Raw genomic sequence first — 18,521 nt, 5'->3', positions numbered from 1 at the left:
TTTATCTGCCCTATTGAATAGCTAATTCAAGTTTGTTTTCTGGAAAAACACTAGCCTTAAAAGCCAAACACTTAAGAACACAGACAGACACTTGGCCAGCATCACACTATGGCTTCCTTCCACATTTCATGAAACTAATTGGAGGCCCGAGTCTGTTAGTGCTCTGCATGCATAATAGTTTTGTAGGCCATAAACATATGCTTCTTTCACATGTGTCCTCTTTCAGCATCAACGAGGAATGCTGTAGAAAGTGAAAAATACAAGCTTCATACTTACTGTAAGGGACACATTCATATTGGACCTCAAGATATTTGTATGTTCCAGGACATGGATCAGGAAATACATCTGACCCAGTAACTACTATACACTGTGTTCGATTGTTGCACCTGGAAAACAAAACAAATCAAACTTGTGTAACAATAATGTATTTGTTTATTTTTACTAAAGAAATATAATAGAGAACTGATCCATATTTTCTTCAAGCAACTAGTACCATAAATTTAAAAATTCAACTGATATTAGGTTGCTGTAAAGAGTTACAAAAGTCCTATTTTCTTTATGTTGTAATATATCTGTATCATGGGTCACACTGAATTTTAACTGGAAATAAAAAGAAAATCACTAACAGTTCTCTATTCTTTTAGTATACATTTTACATTTTAATTGGAATTTTTGACATGCTCAACATGTACTGAAAAAAAAGAAACTTACCTGGATACTCACCATATTTAAGAATTAAAATTGACTTTAAAATGGTACTCAACAAGAATGGAACTGAACAAAAGAGAGTCATAAACTGAATAGCTTGAAAGTAAATTTTGACAACATACTGAAACAAAGGAAGAGCCAGGTTTTAAGCTTATCCTCTAAATCCCATTTTGTGTTAAGCATTCTATTACAGGTATTTATACACTCTTGAATACCAGATACCAAGCTAATTGATCACACCTTCCGTGCTATGGCCTGCATAAATGACAGAATGAATTTAAAGCATTTAGCATAGTGCGTGGTACATAATACTGAGTGTCTTAAGCATTGTGTTACACTTACTATTTTCATACAGCAATAGGCTTATACTATCAACATGATATGACTATGAATTAGGTTTTTCTAAATTAGTACTCCCTGAAATACAACACTAAAAAGAATGTCACTAACATGATGTCTAGAATGTCCTATTTATTCCTATCAGAAGTATTTTCTTAGTTTTGTGTTGTCATTAATTCATTGTCATTGAGATTATTAGAATTAAGTTAGAATTCCAGGCAAGATGATATTTATTTGAGTTCTATGAATTTGTCCAAATGATCCTGTTATAAGCTATATAAAGGCAAGAACCATTTCCTTTATATTTAACTTGATTACAACCCAATGCAATGTAATATTTTCAGGGTTATTATTGTATTTTCTGCTAGTATATAAATTAGGAAGACAAAGCAAGGAGAGTAAGAGCACTTTAACAAAATTCACTTGATAATTTGAATACCAGACATTCTATAGTACATTAAATAACTAGACTATAGCATGGCAAATAAAGAATCAAAAAGTAGCCCAGTTTTTAGCACAACTAATTCACGGAGGGTGGAAGGAGAACTGTGTTAGAGAGGGGTAGGTATGTAAGTCATGCACCTTAGAGCCACTTCAACTCAAACCAGGTTGATTCTTCCCTGTTGAGCAGCAAGACCTGAACTGAAAACTTCTATAGGATCAAACAGGTAAATTTTATTAGGTCAAGGTATAATAAATGAACTTCAAATGGACATTTTAAATAAATTATAACTAAAATTGTTTGTACAAATATTAAACTAATGATAACTTTTATCATAATCTGTAATACCTTATGCCATATTTTTTAAACATACCATATAAAATAATTTTCAAAAGCACGGATAATGTGAACAATGCAGTGTCACATTCTTACGCAACATCATGTTTTACTCCCCTTATTCCATATTTCTCTTAAATGGGTTCAATCATTTATAAAAATTTGCCAATCGTTCTCTATTTAGTGTAAATGAATTATTTTAACATGAATAGTGGGACAAATTTTATATCCTAAAATTTTAAACAGCAAATGGATTTAAGATTTCTCAACAGACCAACGTCTATTGTTTGAACTAATGTTTCATTTTCTTCTTAAATTTTACAGTAACAAGAGTGCATTACTTCTTTTTAAAGTTTCTTGATCTCAGGAATTCTCAACCTCTAACCTGGTCCCCATCAAAAATTAAAAACTTTAATTTCCTTGCTTGTACTTACTTATACCTACAAAGATCGTCCCTTTATCTCACCCTCACACTTCTTAGAAACAAAGAAATCTAAACTCTTATGAGTTAGATATCCCTTTCATACACTCCTATATATATTTTATAGCCACTAACGAAGCTCTGCCATGTTGTAAATGGTTTTAATATTTATTCAAAATATATTCATGGTAGAAATCCCATAAAACAACAATTCCACTCGTGAGTAAACTTTTCATATACTTCATCACCCTTCCCTTCCCATTGGAGCCTCCCTCCCCACCAAACCAGGAACAGGTGAGAGAGAAAGGGGACTGTACTCAAGGTTGAAATAGATCAAGAGCACGAAGGACTTTGGACCAAGGTGAAGAAGGAAGTTGCTCAAAGGATTTGGAAATTTATATCATTTTTTCAAAACTAAAGAACATACTGACGATTTTCCAGGTTTCTTCCCACTGTGAGATCAGATAAATAAATATGACTTTAAAATGGGATTTGAAATATCTTTTAGTCAATGTCACAGTATGTTGGCAGGAAGTATACAAGGGATAAGTAGTCCTGTTTTCATTATATTTTGTTTAAAAGAAGACAAACACCATAAAATGAAAAATAACTGCTCATATTTACTCTTTTTCTGAACAACTCTGCATTAGTCACCTGACCACAATTACAAGTTCAAATTAATGTCAAAAGCAATTATAATAATTTATATCAACCACGTAATTTTTAAAATTTCTTTTAATAATCACATTGTACAATGCATTCACTCTAAGACAGCAAAAAGTATTAATTTTAGGTCTGTGCGCTTAAGTAAAAATTGAAGGTAAAGAAACTTAATGGAGTTCCTGCAAATACAATTATATAGATTTCTAGAATTCATGGCCTCTCAGATGTCAAAAAGGTTCATTTTACATATCAGAAGTGCAAAAAATTAATCTTGAGAAAAAAAAGGAATTTGGGTGCTAAAATAGTAAAGGGTCAGCAAGAAGAGGAACACAAAGGTATAAGAATATCAGATTTGCATACTAGTATCTTGATTCATGGATAAGAAAACCTAACATTTTAGAGGACCAAATGATGGAAATTATTAAAAATACAGACTATGTAAATTCCTTTATGCAAGTAGCCTTAGGTTTCCAAATACAGAAAGTGTGAGGAAACTAGGGAAAAGGAAATACCCAATGTGAGCTGTTAGTACTAAGAAAAATCTGAAAATTCCTTAAGCAATACACTGCTGGTTAAGGCTATAAAACTGTAAACTGCTATCATTCAAGATAGGGAAAGAGAAAGCAATTAGCCACAGAAGCAAAGTAAATTCCCATCAACTGCTCAGCTTCAAGTTTTCACTCTAATGAAAATAAAAAGTCACAACTAAGCCAAGAAAGGAAAGGCATTCAGTTGTTTGCATTCTCAGCCCTAAGCGAAGTTCCCCTCATGAGTTTCTCTCTTCCTCCAGAAAAAAAGATTTATCAGTTAAGATATGGTTACATTAACAATTAAAGTATCAGTATATTTTATTAATACCATGTGGATTCATGATGTTAAAAATTTATACTTTTCTTAAATGTGAAACATAAAAATTCAGTATGAGAATAAGGCAGAAAAGGATAAACAGGGTTTTTTAAATAGGTGGACCTTTAATTATGACTTGAAGGAAATGCAATTACTGTTCATTGTAAAGAAACACTTCAACTTTTAAATAATTGATTTAATTTTATTTGGTGTTTGTAAGGCTGCACAGATGAGTGAGGATAGTTAAAGCACGGGTTCTCAAAATGTGGTCCTCAGGCCAGCAGCCCCAGCACCAACTGGGAACTTGTTAGAAATTCATTCTCAGGTCCCACCCAAGACCAACAGCCTCAGAAACTCTGGAGGCTAGTACCCAGCAATCTGTGTTTTAACTAGCTCTGCTGATGATTCTGATTTATGAGGACCACTGGGTTAGAGACAGGTTTAGATACTTTAGTAAAGAATAAATTATATATGCGAACACATGCTTTTACTCTATAAACCTTAATAAAATACAAGTGAAATAGAAAAGCATTTAGTGATGACTATGATTTATGCAGCAAGTACATAACACAGCTTACAATGTTAACATATCTTCTCTTGCTAATTTTAATCACAAGAATCAAGGGTTTTAGTTGCTCTAATGTTGAGCCAGCAGGCTAGTTATTTATAAATTCCTAACCTAAATAAGTACAATTTCTAAGTACATGTATACATCACATGTAAGCCCATTTTCAACAACAGAAGGAAAGTATAATCTTTTCCTAGCTAATGAAAATATCTAACACTAAACAAATCTGGAAATAAAATTTTGGCAATCTGTAAAAATATACTTCCTTCCTAGAAGGAAGGTATCATTAAAAATAACAAACCAAAACAAGATCCACTATAATCACTGCAAATTTTTCTATAGTCAACCTTTGACTTATTTATTAAAATACATTTTAATAAAGTGGCTCAACTATAGGAAAACATTATACTATACAATTGTTTTCAAAAAGAACTCAAGGGACATAAAGGCAGCCCTTGCAAAAATTTACTTCTAAGCAATTTCTGGGATATAATGTATGATTTAATACCACTTACTAAGTTAATGTAAAACTACATACGCACTCAGTCTCAGATCTAAGTGTATGGTCATTTTTAATATTCTAACCACATTTCCAAAAATTTCCAAGTTGGCATGTGTAGATAAAAAGCTAAACATTATTTTACATCGTTGGTTTAAAAGCACTATTAAAAAAATCACCTATATATGTTATTTCTATACATTATTTTAGGTTGCAACTTTCTATCATATTAAATATTGCTTCCCCTAATTTTCTAATCTAAATATTGCCAAGAAAAATGTGTACTTGATAAAAATGCATTTTACAAATGTATATTACCATTAATTTACATACTAGTATATGGAAATTATGTATAAATTATCATGCAGAGATTAAACAGCAGAATTTGAAGAAACATCTTTTTATTTAGAGGACAGTAGTGCTTCATCACTAATGAAATATTAATAATGCAAACAAACTATTAATATGCTGCTTTTCCTTAATCTTTTAAAACTGTAAATGAAAGAAGGAACAATGTACACATATTATAAGCTGAGAATAAGCTGTATGAAAATCACCATCATAGCATATCGTTTGACTCTGTTCAGAAGCAAAATTATTTGCTACCTGGGGAGATGAGTGTTTAAAAGCAGAGGCTTTAGAATAAAAAAGAATTGGGGTTTTAGTTCCAGCCCTGCTGCTTACTTAACTGTGAGTCCGTAAGCAACATATTAAACCTTTCAACCTTAGCTTTCTCATCTGTAAACCATAATACCCTCTTTAGAAGTTTGTCGTTAAGGTTAAATAAGATAACGCAGGCAAACTCTTTGCACACTCCCTTAACAAATATGAATTACCAACAACAACAAAAATATCAGTAATAAGAGCATTACTCCTTTATATGAGATGGACATAGATTTGCAAATCTTAAAGGGGCAGAACATCTTTTGTTCTTCCGAGTATTCCCTGTATTTCCCATATGATTTCCTATGTACAGCTTTAAAAACAGGCTGAAGTATTCATGCAAATTTGTTTCCTTTCCAACTCTAATTTTGAATTGTACAATGCCCAACAAATTGCTTTTACTCTTGTTTTGATTATCTTACGCTCATTATTACACTTTACCAAGTGCAAAGTATGGAGATGAGATTCCATGTGTAATCTATTGTGAGAGGTGTTCTAATCAATAGTCTTGTTCTGCTGATTAAGCAGGGGCTTCTGTTTTGGCAAGATAACATTAGTTTCTCCAGTCATGCTCCAAAAACCATTGGGAATCTTCAACAGATCATTAGATATGCTACAATAAACCTTTGGTACATTCTTTCTTCTTCCTTAAATTACTTCTTCACTGTCCCATCTTTCCTCATCTCGGTGGCACTGCGTTATTACTGCATCTCCCCTGAAACTTGCACTAGAGCTATGTCTCCAGGCCATAGGATGCCATTTTCAATTGAAGCTTCTGCTTGAAAATATAAATTAAGAAAATTTCATTATCTCCTGCCAGGGGCCATTATTCACCACAGTTCTAAGGAAGATTAAAAATGCAAAATCTACCAACTTGAACAAATACTCCAGCATTCAACAGAAAAGCCTAGTATATCATGACAGAAACTAAAAATTAATGTTTGCTGAAATTTGGAGTCATCCTCTACAATTAGTCCAATTCTTTATTGAGAATGTCTGTTCAGTGAAGACTGCATCAATAATTTCAGTCTCTTAGTGGCATCTGTTATTTTTAAAATTTAATTATAAAATACTAGCAATAACAGGTCTGTTTCTTTCCTGAGCTACCTTCTGTCTTAGTTAAAACTGCTTACTTTTTGGAGATGAAATAAATGCTTTCAAGGTACTAGGGAAACATGTAATGACATCCCTTTCCAAAATGTCAAATATAAACAGAACATTCACAGGGGTACTGTGGAAGTTTAAAACCACATCCACATGGGGAACTATATCTTCTAACTGAATAGAACATCTACCTTTGATGTTATAAACCCATTCTCTAACAAATGGACTAGAAATGATATTCATTCTTGAGCCTCAATTACCAAAAAAAAAATCATACGTCAATGAGTAAATTTTATTCTCTTCAAGTACACAAATTTTTTAAATTTACCACAGAGGGCAAGAAGGAAAAGGAAAATAAAGAAAAAAGGTCACTGTCAACCTATACATTTTTATTAGAGGTGACTATATGCCTGGCGCATAACAGGAATTCAATAGTTGTTTTTGAATGAATGAAATAATGATGAATGGTTAACCTGACTACTGCTGCTTGTAAATAAACACAGTTATTAGAAAATAAGTATCAGACGTCCAATTCTGCTTCAATCAGCTGTACCTGATTCTCAGAGAATTCTGTCAATTTGGAAGCAGTTTTGTATCATGAAAGCCAAAAATACAACACTAAGGAGACAGATCTATTTAAGGGGTGGAGGAAAAAGTACCCTTTAGCTTCCAAATAACTTTTTCATGCACTAACAATTCCAAATGACCAAGGAATGAATGCAGTATGCTAGGCACTAGAACCCATCTTTTTTTAGTCCAAATTTACAATAAATTTTTATACACATAGTAGATTATCTTAAAACATGAATAGTTAAGTTCCTAAGTAAATTTGCTCAAACAAAGTAACCAAATAAACTGGAGGGATAAAAAGAAGTTATGCTCCAAGATACAATGTTACAATCATCTTCACAGATGAAAGAGGGAAACTGAGTTGAATGTTAAATCAAGCCTTTTTTAAAACTGTGTAATGAAATCCCCTTTTATCATCTAAACTTCCATTCTGTAGAGCTAAGGAAAGTGGGTCCTGCATTTTTAAAATATTTATCAATGATGATTTGTAAGCCTAACTAATTGCTAGGTAAACATAGCATCAGGAAGCTAAATGATGTGTAATTAATGTGGTAAAAAAGGTGTTCTAAAGTAATGTTCCCATTTGTCACATAACTATGTTCTCATAATTTATTTAATAATTTGTGTATTGTAGAAGATTTCTATTCATCATATAGTATTTAATTCTTTAGGCATGTTAGGATATTATACTCTAAGCATTATAATATGGTATTATTTAAAGTGTTTTAAAATCCTTGAAACAAAGTTGAATTATTGAACTAAAGTTGCTACCCGAAATCTCTAGGAAAATACACTTGAGTACTGATACACGCATGGATACATAATTTGGAAAAAAATAAATAATATTAAGCTTATTCCATTCAGTTTCCTATATACTGGTGTTTTCAAAAATTTGAAATATAGTCCTAATTTTTTAAAAATTGCAACTGTAATTAAATCTTTACAACTGTATTTGAAAAGAGTATAGAAAAAGTCAATTTATTATTTAAATAACTATAAGCAAGAATACAAAATATCTGTCTGGACTATTGATATATAAACATAAACCTATTTGACTGAAAAAGTGTATAGTATGTAACAAATAGAAAGCCAAAAAAATAAGTATCAGCTAACCTACAGCAAATCAACAAAAGTTTGAAATAAAATCCTGCATAGGCTCATATGCAGAAGGTTGTTGTCATTCTAGTTTTCAGTATGTTGAAAACAGGAATAACATGAAAGTGATACCTTCCATAATCATTTTGTCAGGAATTAAAACCACAAAGTATGCATACTTTAATATTTATAGTTAAATTGGCATCTTAGAAACTCAAAAAAATTCTCAAAAATTCCACATTAATTACTAAAATTAGGATTTTGAAACGACAATGCTGATTTTCTAAAAACAACCTTCTATGTTTTAGAAACCTTTGAAATTCCTTGAAGTTTTTACTGGACCTTGGGGTCAGTTTAATGCAAATTAGGCTGGACTCACTCAGCCTTATTAATCCAGTACAAAATCTCTTGTTTGCAGAAATGCACATTCAACATAAATGCACTTGCTTTTATTAGCAAAATAAGAAATATTTATTTACAAAGCATGCCACTGAGACTAAATTTCATTCACAGGGTCATCAGGTCTAACTACTTAATGAAAGGAACAAGATAATTCAAGTGGGGATAAAAGCTATAAAATTTTGAAATACTTCAAAAATATTGCTTCCGAGTCCAAATTTTCAAGACCTCTGCTTTTAATAATTTAAAAAATTATTATGACCTGTATCAATTAGGAGCAATTATTTTTAAAAATGTTAACCTACTACAGTTTGCACTTGCAGAAACTATCACATTTTTAACAAGGGAAATGGGATATCGCTATGGGATGCCCTAGTTAGATTAAATTAGCAAGAAACTTGTTACCAGACCATATAAAAGACACACCATAATAAGACATGACCTTTCAGAGCCTTGGAGCCAATCTGTGATGCTTTTCCTTCCTATAACCCTTGCTAATTATTGGCAAAGTTACAGACCCTTTTGTCATGGGTTATTTTTCTTCAAATTGTGAGGGGATTTTTGGTTTCTAAATATTTAATTAGTCTTGTTATGATATGAGAATTGTACATGCCAAGCATTTTGATTTTCATACTCTATTCCTTCTAATTATCCTCAGATTTAGATTGGTCATCCCAAATCTTTTCCTTTTGTAATTATTTACTTCTTAAAGATCATTCTGTGAAGAAATATGTTCACCCTTATGGCTCTTCTTTCCCACAAATGGCTTTTCTGGTCCATTAATTACCCGCTTAGAAGATTAGAGTTTGAAATAATGTAAAAGAACCTGCAACTAAAAGGAGTTTTACAGTGCAAAACTGAGTAAACTAGATTTTTGTTGTTGCTATTTTAAATTCATCTTAAAGATAACTCCCTTGGTTTAGATGTGATTTTGACAAACAGGAAAATTATGCCATAAATATTTTTTTCTGCCTCCCAAGATGTTTCATGGGATGTCATTTAGTCAGTATTATAAATCTCTGCCTATAAAAGAAATGCATCTCTAGTCTAATTGACAGCTAATATAATTTCCTCTTTTACAGACCTCACTTTGATTATAGCACAGCAATGAATGTTCACAGAACTTCCTATGTAATCAAAATGAAAGCATAGACATAAAATCATAAGACTTTTGGTGATGTAGCTTTTAAAAATTTACCATCTATGCAAAAGTTAAGACAAAGTACAACTTTTTGTTAAAGTACTTATTCAATTCAGGAATATTTTTCAGTTTTTATTAAAATGACAACGTTCTATAAGTGCTTGGGTTTTTTAACCAAGAGGCAAGAAAGCACGGCTATTCTTTACGCAAAATGAATTATTTCAGTATGAAATCTTTCATGATTTTTAGTACTATTATTTCCTCATCAAACTTCTTTTTCAGTTAAGTACACTTTTATTATTATTACTTTTGTTTTACAGTAATTTATTTTCCTCCTGTAACTTGTAAATATTTTGGTAGTAAAATATGTGACATAGTTTATAAACAAGTATATAGGAATGCTTTGTGTAAAAGGGGATGTGAAAGGACAAGTGAGCAATATCTTAATAGTATTCATACTATAAAGAGTATGAGCTTAATAGTATAAATTAATGTTGGAGGAGAGGGAAATACATAGTTAGTGGTCGACGAAGTGAAAACTCTCATTTGGAAAACAAAATGCTATGCAATTATTCTGCAAGTCATGAATCTTTTTTTATTAATTATCTGATATTAACTTTGTGCCTCATAAAACCACTATCTATCTGTGTTTTCCTTATGTTGTTCTTTCTAACTTAAAAAGATGTATCTGAACTGAATTCCCACGGAAATTACTGTCAATACACTTCTTGAATGATTTCTTCTTAATTAAGAAAGAAGAAATTAATCATATTCTGCTTTGTGGCTCTCTTGTATATTTTGCATAAAATTGTTATTTAACTCACCAAGTATTTTCCTTGTTAAAATTAAGCTGTAAACTCCTTGCGTTTTTGTTTATATTCTTTTCCAAACACCCCAAAGAGTGCTAGGCACTTCATCGTAACAGGTCTCATACCATGAATGCCTTTAGTTGTTTCTAGGACCCTAGTTTTACCTCTCCAGCTAGATGTTGTTAGGTTTCTTTTAAATTCCTTGGAATGCCTAGTCCTATTTAGGGCAAGAAGTGCTCATTCAATAAGTTCTTCCTAAATTGGAATTCTCATTCTTCTATATTTTATTGAGGGTTTTTTAATTGAAGGAACAACTCAAAATGTCCTGTTGATACATACCACTGTTGTTTCCCTTAATAAAAACTGCAGAAATTTTGTACAGATGTTTGCCTAACTGTTCTGTAAGAAAAGAGATGAGAAACAATAAAGGTAAAAGACTGGAACCACAGACTCTTGGGATACTCTTAGCAGTAGAACAGGTGTGGAAGGCTAAAAATAATCCTTAATACCCATTATCTGAATATAAATAACCAAGAGGTGGATATTCTGTGGTTCATACACTCTGGAGTCTCACCTGACGATAAATATATGGCAAATTTCACTGGCTTACTTCTGATAAATCAGAACTAATCTTTAATCGTGACAAAATATTCATAATCTAATCCTTTTATCAAACTGACTAGCACTGCAGGAGTCTCATGTGTTTGCACAATTAAAAACCCCATGTTAGCTGTATATAATAAGGTATTACATTTGATGCAAATCCTTTTCTATTGAAATAAGTGCCAAGCTGACAGCAGGAAGAAGCTGATAAGAAAACAACAAGGCATTGCTGATGGCATTCTCGATAACTGAATACCTACTTGTAAGCATCCAGTCTACAGCGAACTACCAAAAGTGCTCCTTTTTTAAAAAGCACAGATCAAGGGAAGTGTCCTCTGCTACATCTCAGTCACAAAGGCAAGAAATTATCTAAAATCAGATAGATAAATGATACATAAATGACAGAAAGGAAGAAAGGATGGAAGGAAGGAAGGAAATGATAATTTTATATCCACCTGTGGGCCTGGCACTAGAAACAGTGATACAAGACATTATCTGCTGCTATATCCTAGTTATAGGAATACCTACAACTTTGAAAGCATTGCGATACACTAATTATACCACATCCAAACAATATCTAAGCAGAAGAAAATAAACAAATGGATGTGAACTTATGTGTTACTGTTCTCTGCTATGAAAAGAGTGAACTCCTTGTTTTCAGAGTCAGTATGAAGGGCTTAAGACCCTAGTGTTATCTTCTATATTGACATTACAGAGTTAAAAACAATTTTTAAAATATAGTATCTTATAGAACTATTCCATAATTTTGAGAAATATAAAGAACACAATCTTTGAAAATCCTTTCCTCCGAGGTCTAAGTGCAAGAAAAGAATTCAGAATACCCAAAAGGAAGAAGAAAGTTAATGAGATGGGACATGGTAAGGAAAGTTTAAAGGAGTGAGGACAGAAGTTGAATAAATCCTTTAACAGTTACTTAGTACTCCCTCAACAAATAGTATAATTTTCCCACCTCATGCCATTGCTTATCGCTTTCCCTTCTCTATCAGTTTTTAGAAATTTACTGTGCTATCTGAGAGATTTGGTATCATAGTTATTTCTATATATATTTCATCTTCTTCACCAGATTATAATATCTTGGAGAGGTGTCTGTTTTAAGAATCTTTGAACCACGTGTATAACACTGTGCTTTATTCTAAAATATATTAACTTCATAAACACCAGTCCATACACTTAAAAATATATATTCTTACCAGTTGTTCACAAATATCTTTAGAGTGTTTGACACATTAGCTTGCCCACCATACAACTCAGTAATTATTTGGAGGCATAAATCAATGAATGAAAGATAAAGATATAATTTTCAGAAGTCAAGCACAGTTCCATAACCGGGATATAAACCAAAGTAAAACTTCTCTGATTTACGTGGTTTGTAAAAGTTTCTAACAGTTGAAGGTAGAAGGCTTCCATTCCATGTAATACTCTCAGCTTGAATTAGCTTCAAATCAGTAACTTGTCTGAAAGCTCAGTTCATCGTGAGCTATAAAATGTTACACTCAAGGGCTTTAAATACTACTAACACCACGTACAGGCTTGGGAGTACAGCGCTGTGTGCTGTGAAACAGCAACACTGCTCTTCTGAAAACTAACATGTACTCTTAAGCCACAGATATAAACAGGGTAAGCATATTAAAGAATGAATGACCAGGAAAACATCTTTATCACTGCAGATTAAAGACACAATGTATACCTAATTATACTACACACATTAAAATCTATTATGCTATTTTAAGATTTTTAATGCCTTACAAAAATTACAGCTAAAAAAATGAGATTATCCTAATTTAATAAACCATATCTGAAGTTGCACATTTTATAGCTAATTTTAGCACTATTTTTATTTACAAAAAGTAGTCTAATACTTAAAGTAGTACACTCACACATAACATTACATATTTTATGTTAGAAATGACAGTCATTTCTTAAGTATATTTGATGTCATTACTATGAAAAAGAAACACTGTTAAGATCTTGCTACCGCTGTTATCTTTGATCCTTCAACTTTTCCATTTCAGCAACCTCATTAATGTCAAAATGCCATTAGAATGTCTGCCCACTTTTAAATCTCTACAGCCTGGGCAGGGCAAAATCTTTTGGGTTCAATCAAGAATGCTTTCTTTTTGTATTCAACTAAAAAGCAGAAGAGCATCACAAAGGTCCGCCTATTACCTTGATTAAAGAAAAAGGACCACATGACAAAGATAAACGTTACAACGTAAAATGCCATGTTTTAGACCTGAATTGGGCATTTTTAAAATTTGCTTTAAAACCGTTTTAGTTTTTGATTGACAGATTCCTATAATGTATGTAACCAATACCACTGACAGGACTTGTTTTTATATCAGTACCTTCCTTAGGTTGGGTAACACTGGAAGCAGAATTTAAGCCAGGAGCTCTGAGAGGCTTATAACGCTCTTAGAACTATCAGTGTTGCCATGAGTAAAGCAGGATTGGGTAGAGTGAGAAAGGCCCAGCAAACTCCTCAGGGAGGGAGCTCTGAGGCTGGCAGAACCCTTCAGAGATGTCTAAAAATGAAGCAAAAGATGAGAAGGCCAAGCCTTTGTACTCTGGCGTTCAATGAGGGATGCCTCTGGGCAGAAGGATTTAAGATCCCTTCAGCCCATGGCAGTTCCTGGGCAGGGACTCACTGTGAGCCCATCCACTGGGAACTCCCTTGGCAGGGGGGGAAAACGGGCCTGATCTGAAGGGAGAATCTGGAGGGCATACCACAACGTCCACTGCAACACTGTAATGGTGTAAAGAGTTTAATGGACTGTTTTCAAAAACAGGTCTTTTAATACCACTTCTCATTTTCACGGTTTTTATTGTATTTTATCTTCTTGTACATACTGACATGTCAATACTGTTTACTAAGGGATATTCAGTGGGTTTCCTATACAGCAATGAACCTTAACAGGCAGCTTTTAATTGGCCCACATAGGAAACCACATTACTATTAATTTCACAGCTACAGCATAAAATAAAACCATTGCTTCTCAAATTCTAGAGCAATTAGACCTCTCGGCTATTTGGCTAACTCTGCTTCATGAGACCCAATGCAGTTAATTATATTTTTTGATGTTAATAGTCTCTGTCAGTCTCAAGCATAACTTCTCTTTGATGAATATTTAAATTATGTTTGAATAAAAAATAATCTTGGTTACATTTCATATTCAGTGATCATCACAGCTTAATAAAGGTCTACTTGTCAAGGGTTGAAATAAATGGCAATGCACATATAAAGGTTCTAAATCAATGTATCAGATAATATACCTGTAATGACCATTATCTATCTCAATCCAACATACCTGTTTATATACATTTTTAAAAGGTATAGTCTCATTCACATAATAACTCACAGTTAGATTTCAAAAGTTACTTATAAACAGTCTTTTAAATTATATATACAGAATTCCATGAATGAACGATGAGAATATCTTAGGACTGCGTCATAAGATAATTTAATGTATGGAATAAAATTACCAAATTTTAAAATGTCCTAGAAAATTCAGCATTCATTCTCTTTCCTCCTATTGCTGTATTGTTTTAGAAAGTTCTAAGAGTAATAATAAAAAAAGGTTTTGACTTACTAAGACTTTTTGATTATAAATGTTATAGAAATTTACTGAAATCATTACTTACTAATCATTAATGATTACTATGAAATCATCACACAGTGATTTAAAAATAACATTTTTCTCCACATAAAGGTTTTAATAGGAGTGGGAGGTGAGGGTGAAGGAAACTTCCCAAACTGGGGAATTGGGAGAGTGGGAAGAAAGTATAAAAGTAAAGCTCATTAGTATAATTTCTTGAAAGTTTGTTTAAAAATCATGTAGTTTAAAAACTCCCTTAGTTTAGTCTATATTATAATAGTAAGGTTTTAAACCAAGCATTTATTTAACATAAACTGTGAAAATGGGTTTTTCTATCTCAGCTCTTTTACTGAATGAATATTTTGTTATCTACTTAATTAAATAAATTAATAAATTGATTTGTTAATTTTTTTTAATTTTTGACCCTTTCTTCTCTGAAACCCTAAATCTTTGGAGATTAAAGATAAAGGAGACAAAATGAGATAAAATTAAAAAGATACAAAGAAATATCCTAAAATGTACATATCAACCTAAGACTGTCTAGTGGAACACTGTGCCAATTTCAAGAAACTAACATATTATAAGTAAAAACAGCAGGGGTGGATTCAAGTTTTGTAAGGTCTACAGCTTATAATACTTAGGGGTACCAATTTAAGGAAAAAATAGAAAAGAATTGCAAGTAGAAAATGAGGTACCAAAGTGAATACTTATTTAGAAAAAAAAAAAAAGGAAACCACAACAAACAACACAAATTTTCAGAAAGCCTAAAAGTATCGCAAGTTACAAAACCCAGAAAACTAAAAAACATTTTAATAATTTAATTGCCTCCCATTCCTTTACAATTCTTCCCTTAATTTTTTCACCATATATCTTAGGATTGTCTCTTCACAATTTCATAGTGTCACTTTCTATAATTTTGCTTTTCCTCCTAAACAGCTGATCAAAATTTATTTTTCATTATTGATGGTTTGGATACTTTAGGCATGTACCTACAATGTCACAGGTGCTCATGTGCATTGAAGTGCTACAGCCTGTGCTCCACAAACACAGGTATTCTGATACATTCTATTTGATATGATACTCATTAAAAGGGGAGAACACTATGGGGCATTTACAATTGTAAGTACTACCTTTGGATATGTTCTCTGTGTACTACTGTATATAATCCACCAAGAATATACAGGAGAGAACTTCTGTTTTGATTAGTTATCTATAAGAACCCTTTAATGACTGAAAGAATTTTCCAGCCTAGCTTCTGGTTCCACATATTCCAAACATTATTTCTCCACCACTGACCACATATCTCAGGTACCATGGGACACTTTTAAACTGTAATATGACATCCGGCCTTACATATTTACGTCACAATCAGTAAGGCAGTATAATGAGTAACAGGAGTACTTCTAGAGGCCAGTTCTTCACCAGAATAGCTAACAATAACTAAACTGTACATGAGTGTCTATAAACCACATAAAAATACCCCCACTAAACTCAAACTGAATTTATCACCGACTGAACCTCCACTTAACAGAATCCCCAAATGCTCTTAGCTACCCCTAAGCAGCCATAAATGAGAGAAATTGTAACAGAGAAGTCAGAGAATGAAATCAAAACCTTAAAAGATTGTGTTTAAATATCATACTTCAGCCAATTTTACAAAAACATGACCCTGTGAGCCCACTGCTAGGGACCCTGAGAATACCTTGGAAGAGGCCTGTGCAAGCAAAAGGCTCTGACATTAAAGATTCATTACTAGCTTCAGGATAAACCCACCTTTAGAAACAGTACCTTTTTCACAAATTACAGTTGAAGTCATTAAAACTGACAGACCTATAGTCTGAAAAACAGACAATTGTCTTGAGATTGACAACTTATACAGAGTGACTCTCATTTCAGACATTATCTTCAAGGCCGTGGGGCATTCTAAAACCACTTCTTTATTGGTTGCATATGACAAGTGAAGAAATATTGGGAGAACTGCAACACATATTAGCTACACGATACACTTGATTGGTTTATATGAAATAAATATTAAGATTACAGAGTGGCTCACTTCTTTATATTTCTTCAAAACTAGACTCTTCCTAGAACCATCTGAGAGATGTTAGCTCTCATCCTAATTGTGGAATAGCAAACAGCACTAAAAACTGTAACTAAATTGCTATAAGACATTTAAAGAAAATAGTAAGTAAAAAGAATGTCTCTAAAATCTGCAAGACATAAATATTAGTAAAATGCTATCAGAAATCTAATTACTCACAGTAATTTTTCTTAGGCAATATACAAAGGAGATATCCATACTGGTGTTTTCTGTTATTGCTGTTGTTGTTAATATAGTATAGGTGTGCAATCTCATTATATAATATATGGAAAAATTAATAGGGCCATAATAAATGACAGTTTAAGCTGTTTTTAAGCAATTGATATCAAATCTTTTTCTCTCTTCATTTAATAAAATTAGTCAATAGAGTATATTATGAATGATACCGACTCACAATTTCTATCCCATTTTTGATGTGGCAAAGTCAAGCAGCTAAACTGCTAGTAAGAAAATAAAACAAGGATTTATAGTAAACCGACAATTAAAAATATTTTCTCCACCAAATAACATATAGGCAATTTTTTTTTACTTAATTAGAAATCTCAGTAAAATAAAAAGGATAATGAGAATGGAAAATTCTCAACTTTACTCAAAATTATATTTCGTTATTATTTATGACATAATAAAATAATAAACAGCATATTTTCAGACAGTGGAATTATTCCAAAGCTTCAATGAATACATAAATTTATTTCCTGGTAATAAAAATGCCTATATGAACTGCATAAGATAAATAATTCCAAATTCTTAGGTGAACTTACAATTCATAATTTGTTTTAATTTTTTTATACTGGTAGAAAATATGCTTTATACTACAGTTCAGTAGCATTTATCTATGAGTTTTTCGTAAGAGGAGAAAACAGAAGAAAAAGCCATATCCAAAGGAAAGATAGTGGCAATGTCTTGATTTGAAACTTTAAAATAAAATTTTATTTCTGTTCTCTACAACTGTGATTAAACAACTATATTTATTTGTTCCAAGTATAACTCTTTTTAAAAGGATGCTTGTAAGTCATATTTATATACTGACGCTAGTAGTACTGACTTCAGAAAGCACATACACACTAAAAAGAAATCATACTTAGGTACAAAACAAAGTACTCAAATGAGTATTTGAAAATAGTCTTATGTAAAAAGATTTAGCGTGCTTTCATCCAGTTATTTAACATTTGATTGTCCAATACATTGTAGTAATATAATGCTGAATTAGACCTGGTTTCTGTCACTAAATTGATTTGTTTAAATTTACTTTGTAAATAGAAACCCATGTTTAGTGTGTAACAGAGAATGTTCTAAGAGAGTAAAAATCTACAAGGTATATGACAATACATGTACTACTGAAATACCACTGTCATCTCATCCATAGCACTCACCTCTCAAATGAGAAAGCTAGCATAAGTGATAACTGAGACTATGAAGATTATTATAATATTAAAATTCAAATGGATATTCATATTCACTTTTATTTATTCTCCTCTCTTTAGTTTCAAAAATAAAAAACACTTCTAATAATAAAAACACCAGAGTTTAAATGAGATATGTCTTTACTTCTAAAAACTATATTCCCTATCTCTCATCTGACAGTAGCTGTCCAAAAATA

At 32.0% G+C, this 18,521-nt stretch overlaps 1 protein-coding gene across 7 annotated transcripts in view; it reads right to left on the bottom strand.

The window, feature by feature from the left end:
- Positions 1–18,521, bottom strand: part of ADGRL2 (adhesion G protein-coupled receptor L2) — a 179,750-nt gene that overhangs the window by 53,369 nt on the left and 107,860 nt on the right. For all 7 annotated transcript variants that reach the window (XM_024734569.1, XM_024734568.1, XM_024734571.1 and 4 more), the window contains exon 4: positions 277–386. In XM_024734569.1, coding sequence (XP_024590337.1) covers positions 277–386 — 110 coding nt within the window. The remainder of the gene's footprint in view (positions 1–276; positions 387–18,521) is intronic.

This window comes from Neophocaena asiaeorientalis, unplaced genomic scaffold, assembly GCF_003031525.2.
Source record: "Neophocaena asiaeorientalis asiaeorientalis breed wild unplaced genomic scaffold, Neophocaena_asiaeorientalis_V1.1 scaffold15, whole genome shotgun sequence".
Classification (NCBI taxonomy): Eukaryota; Metazoa; Chordata; class Mammalia; order Artiodactyla; family Phocoenidae; genus Neophocaena; species Neophocaena asiaeorientalis.
The sequence above is the reverse complement of the archived record's forward strand: the minus strand, read 5'-3'. Positions and strand labels throughout refer to the sequence as shown.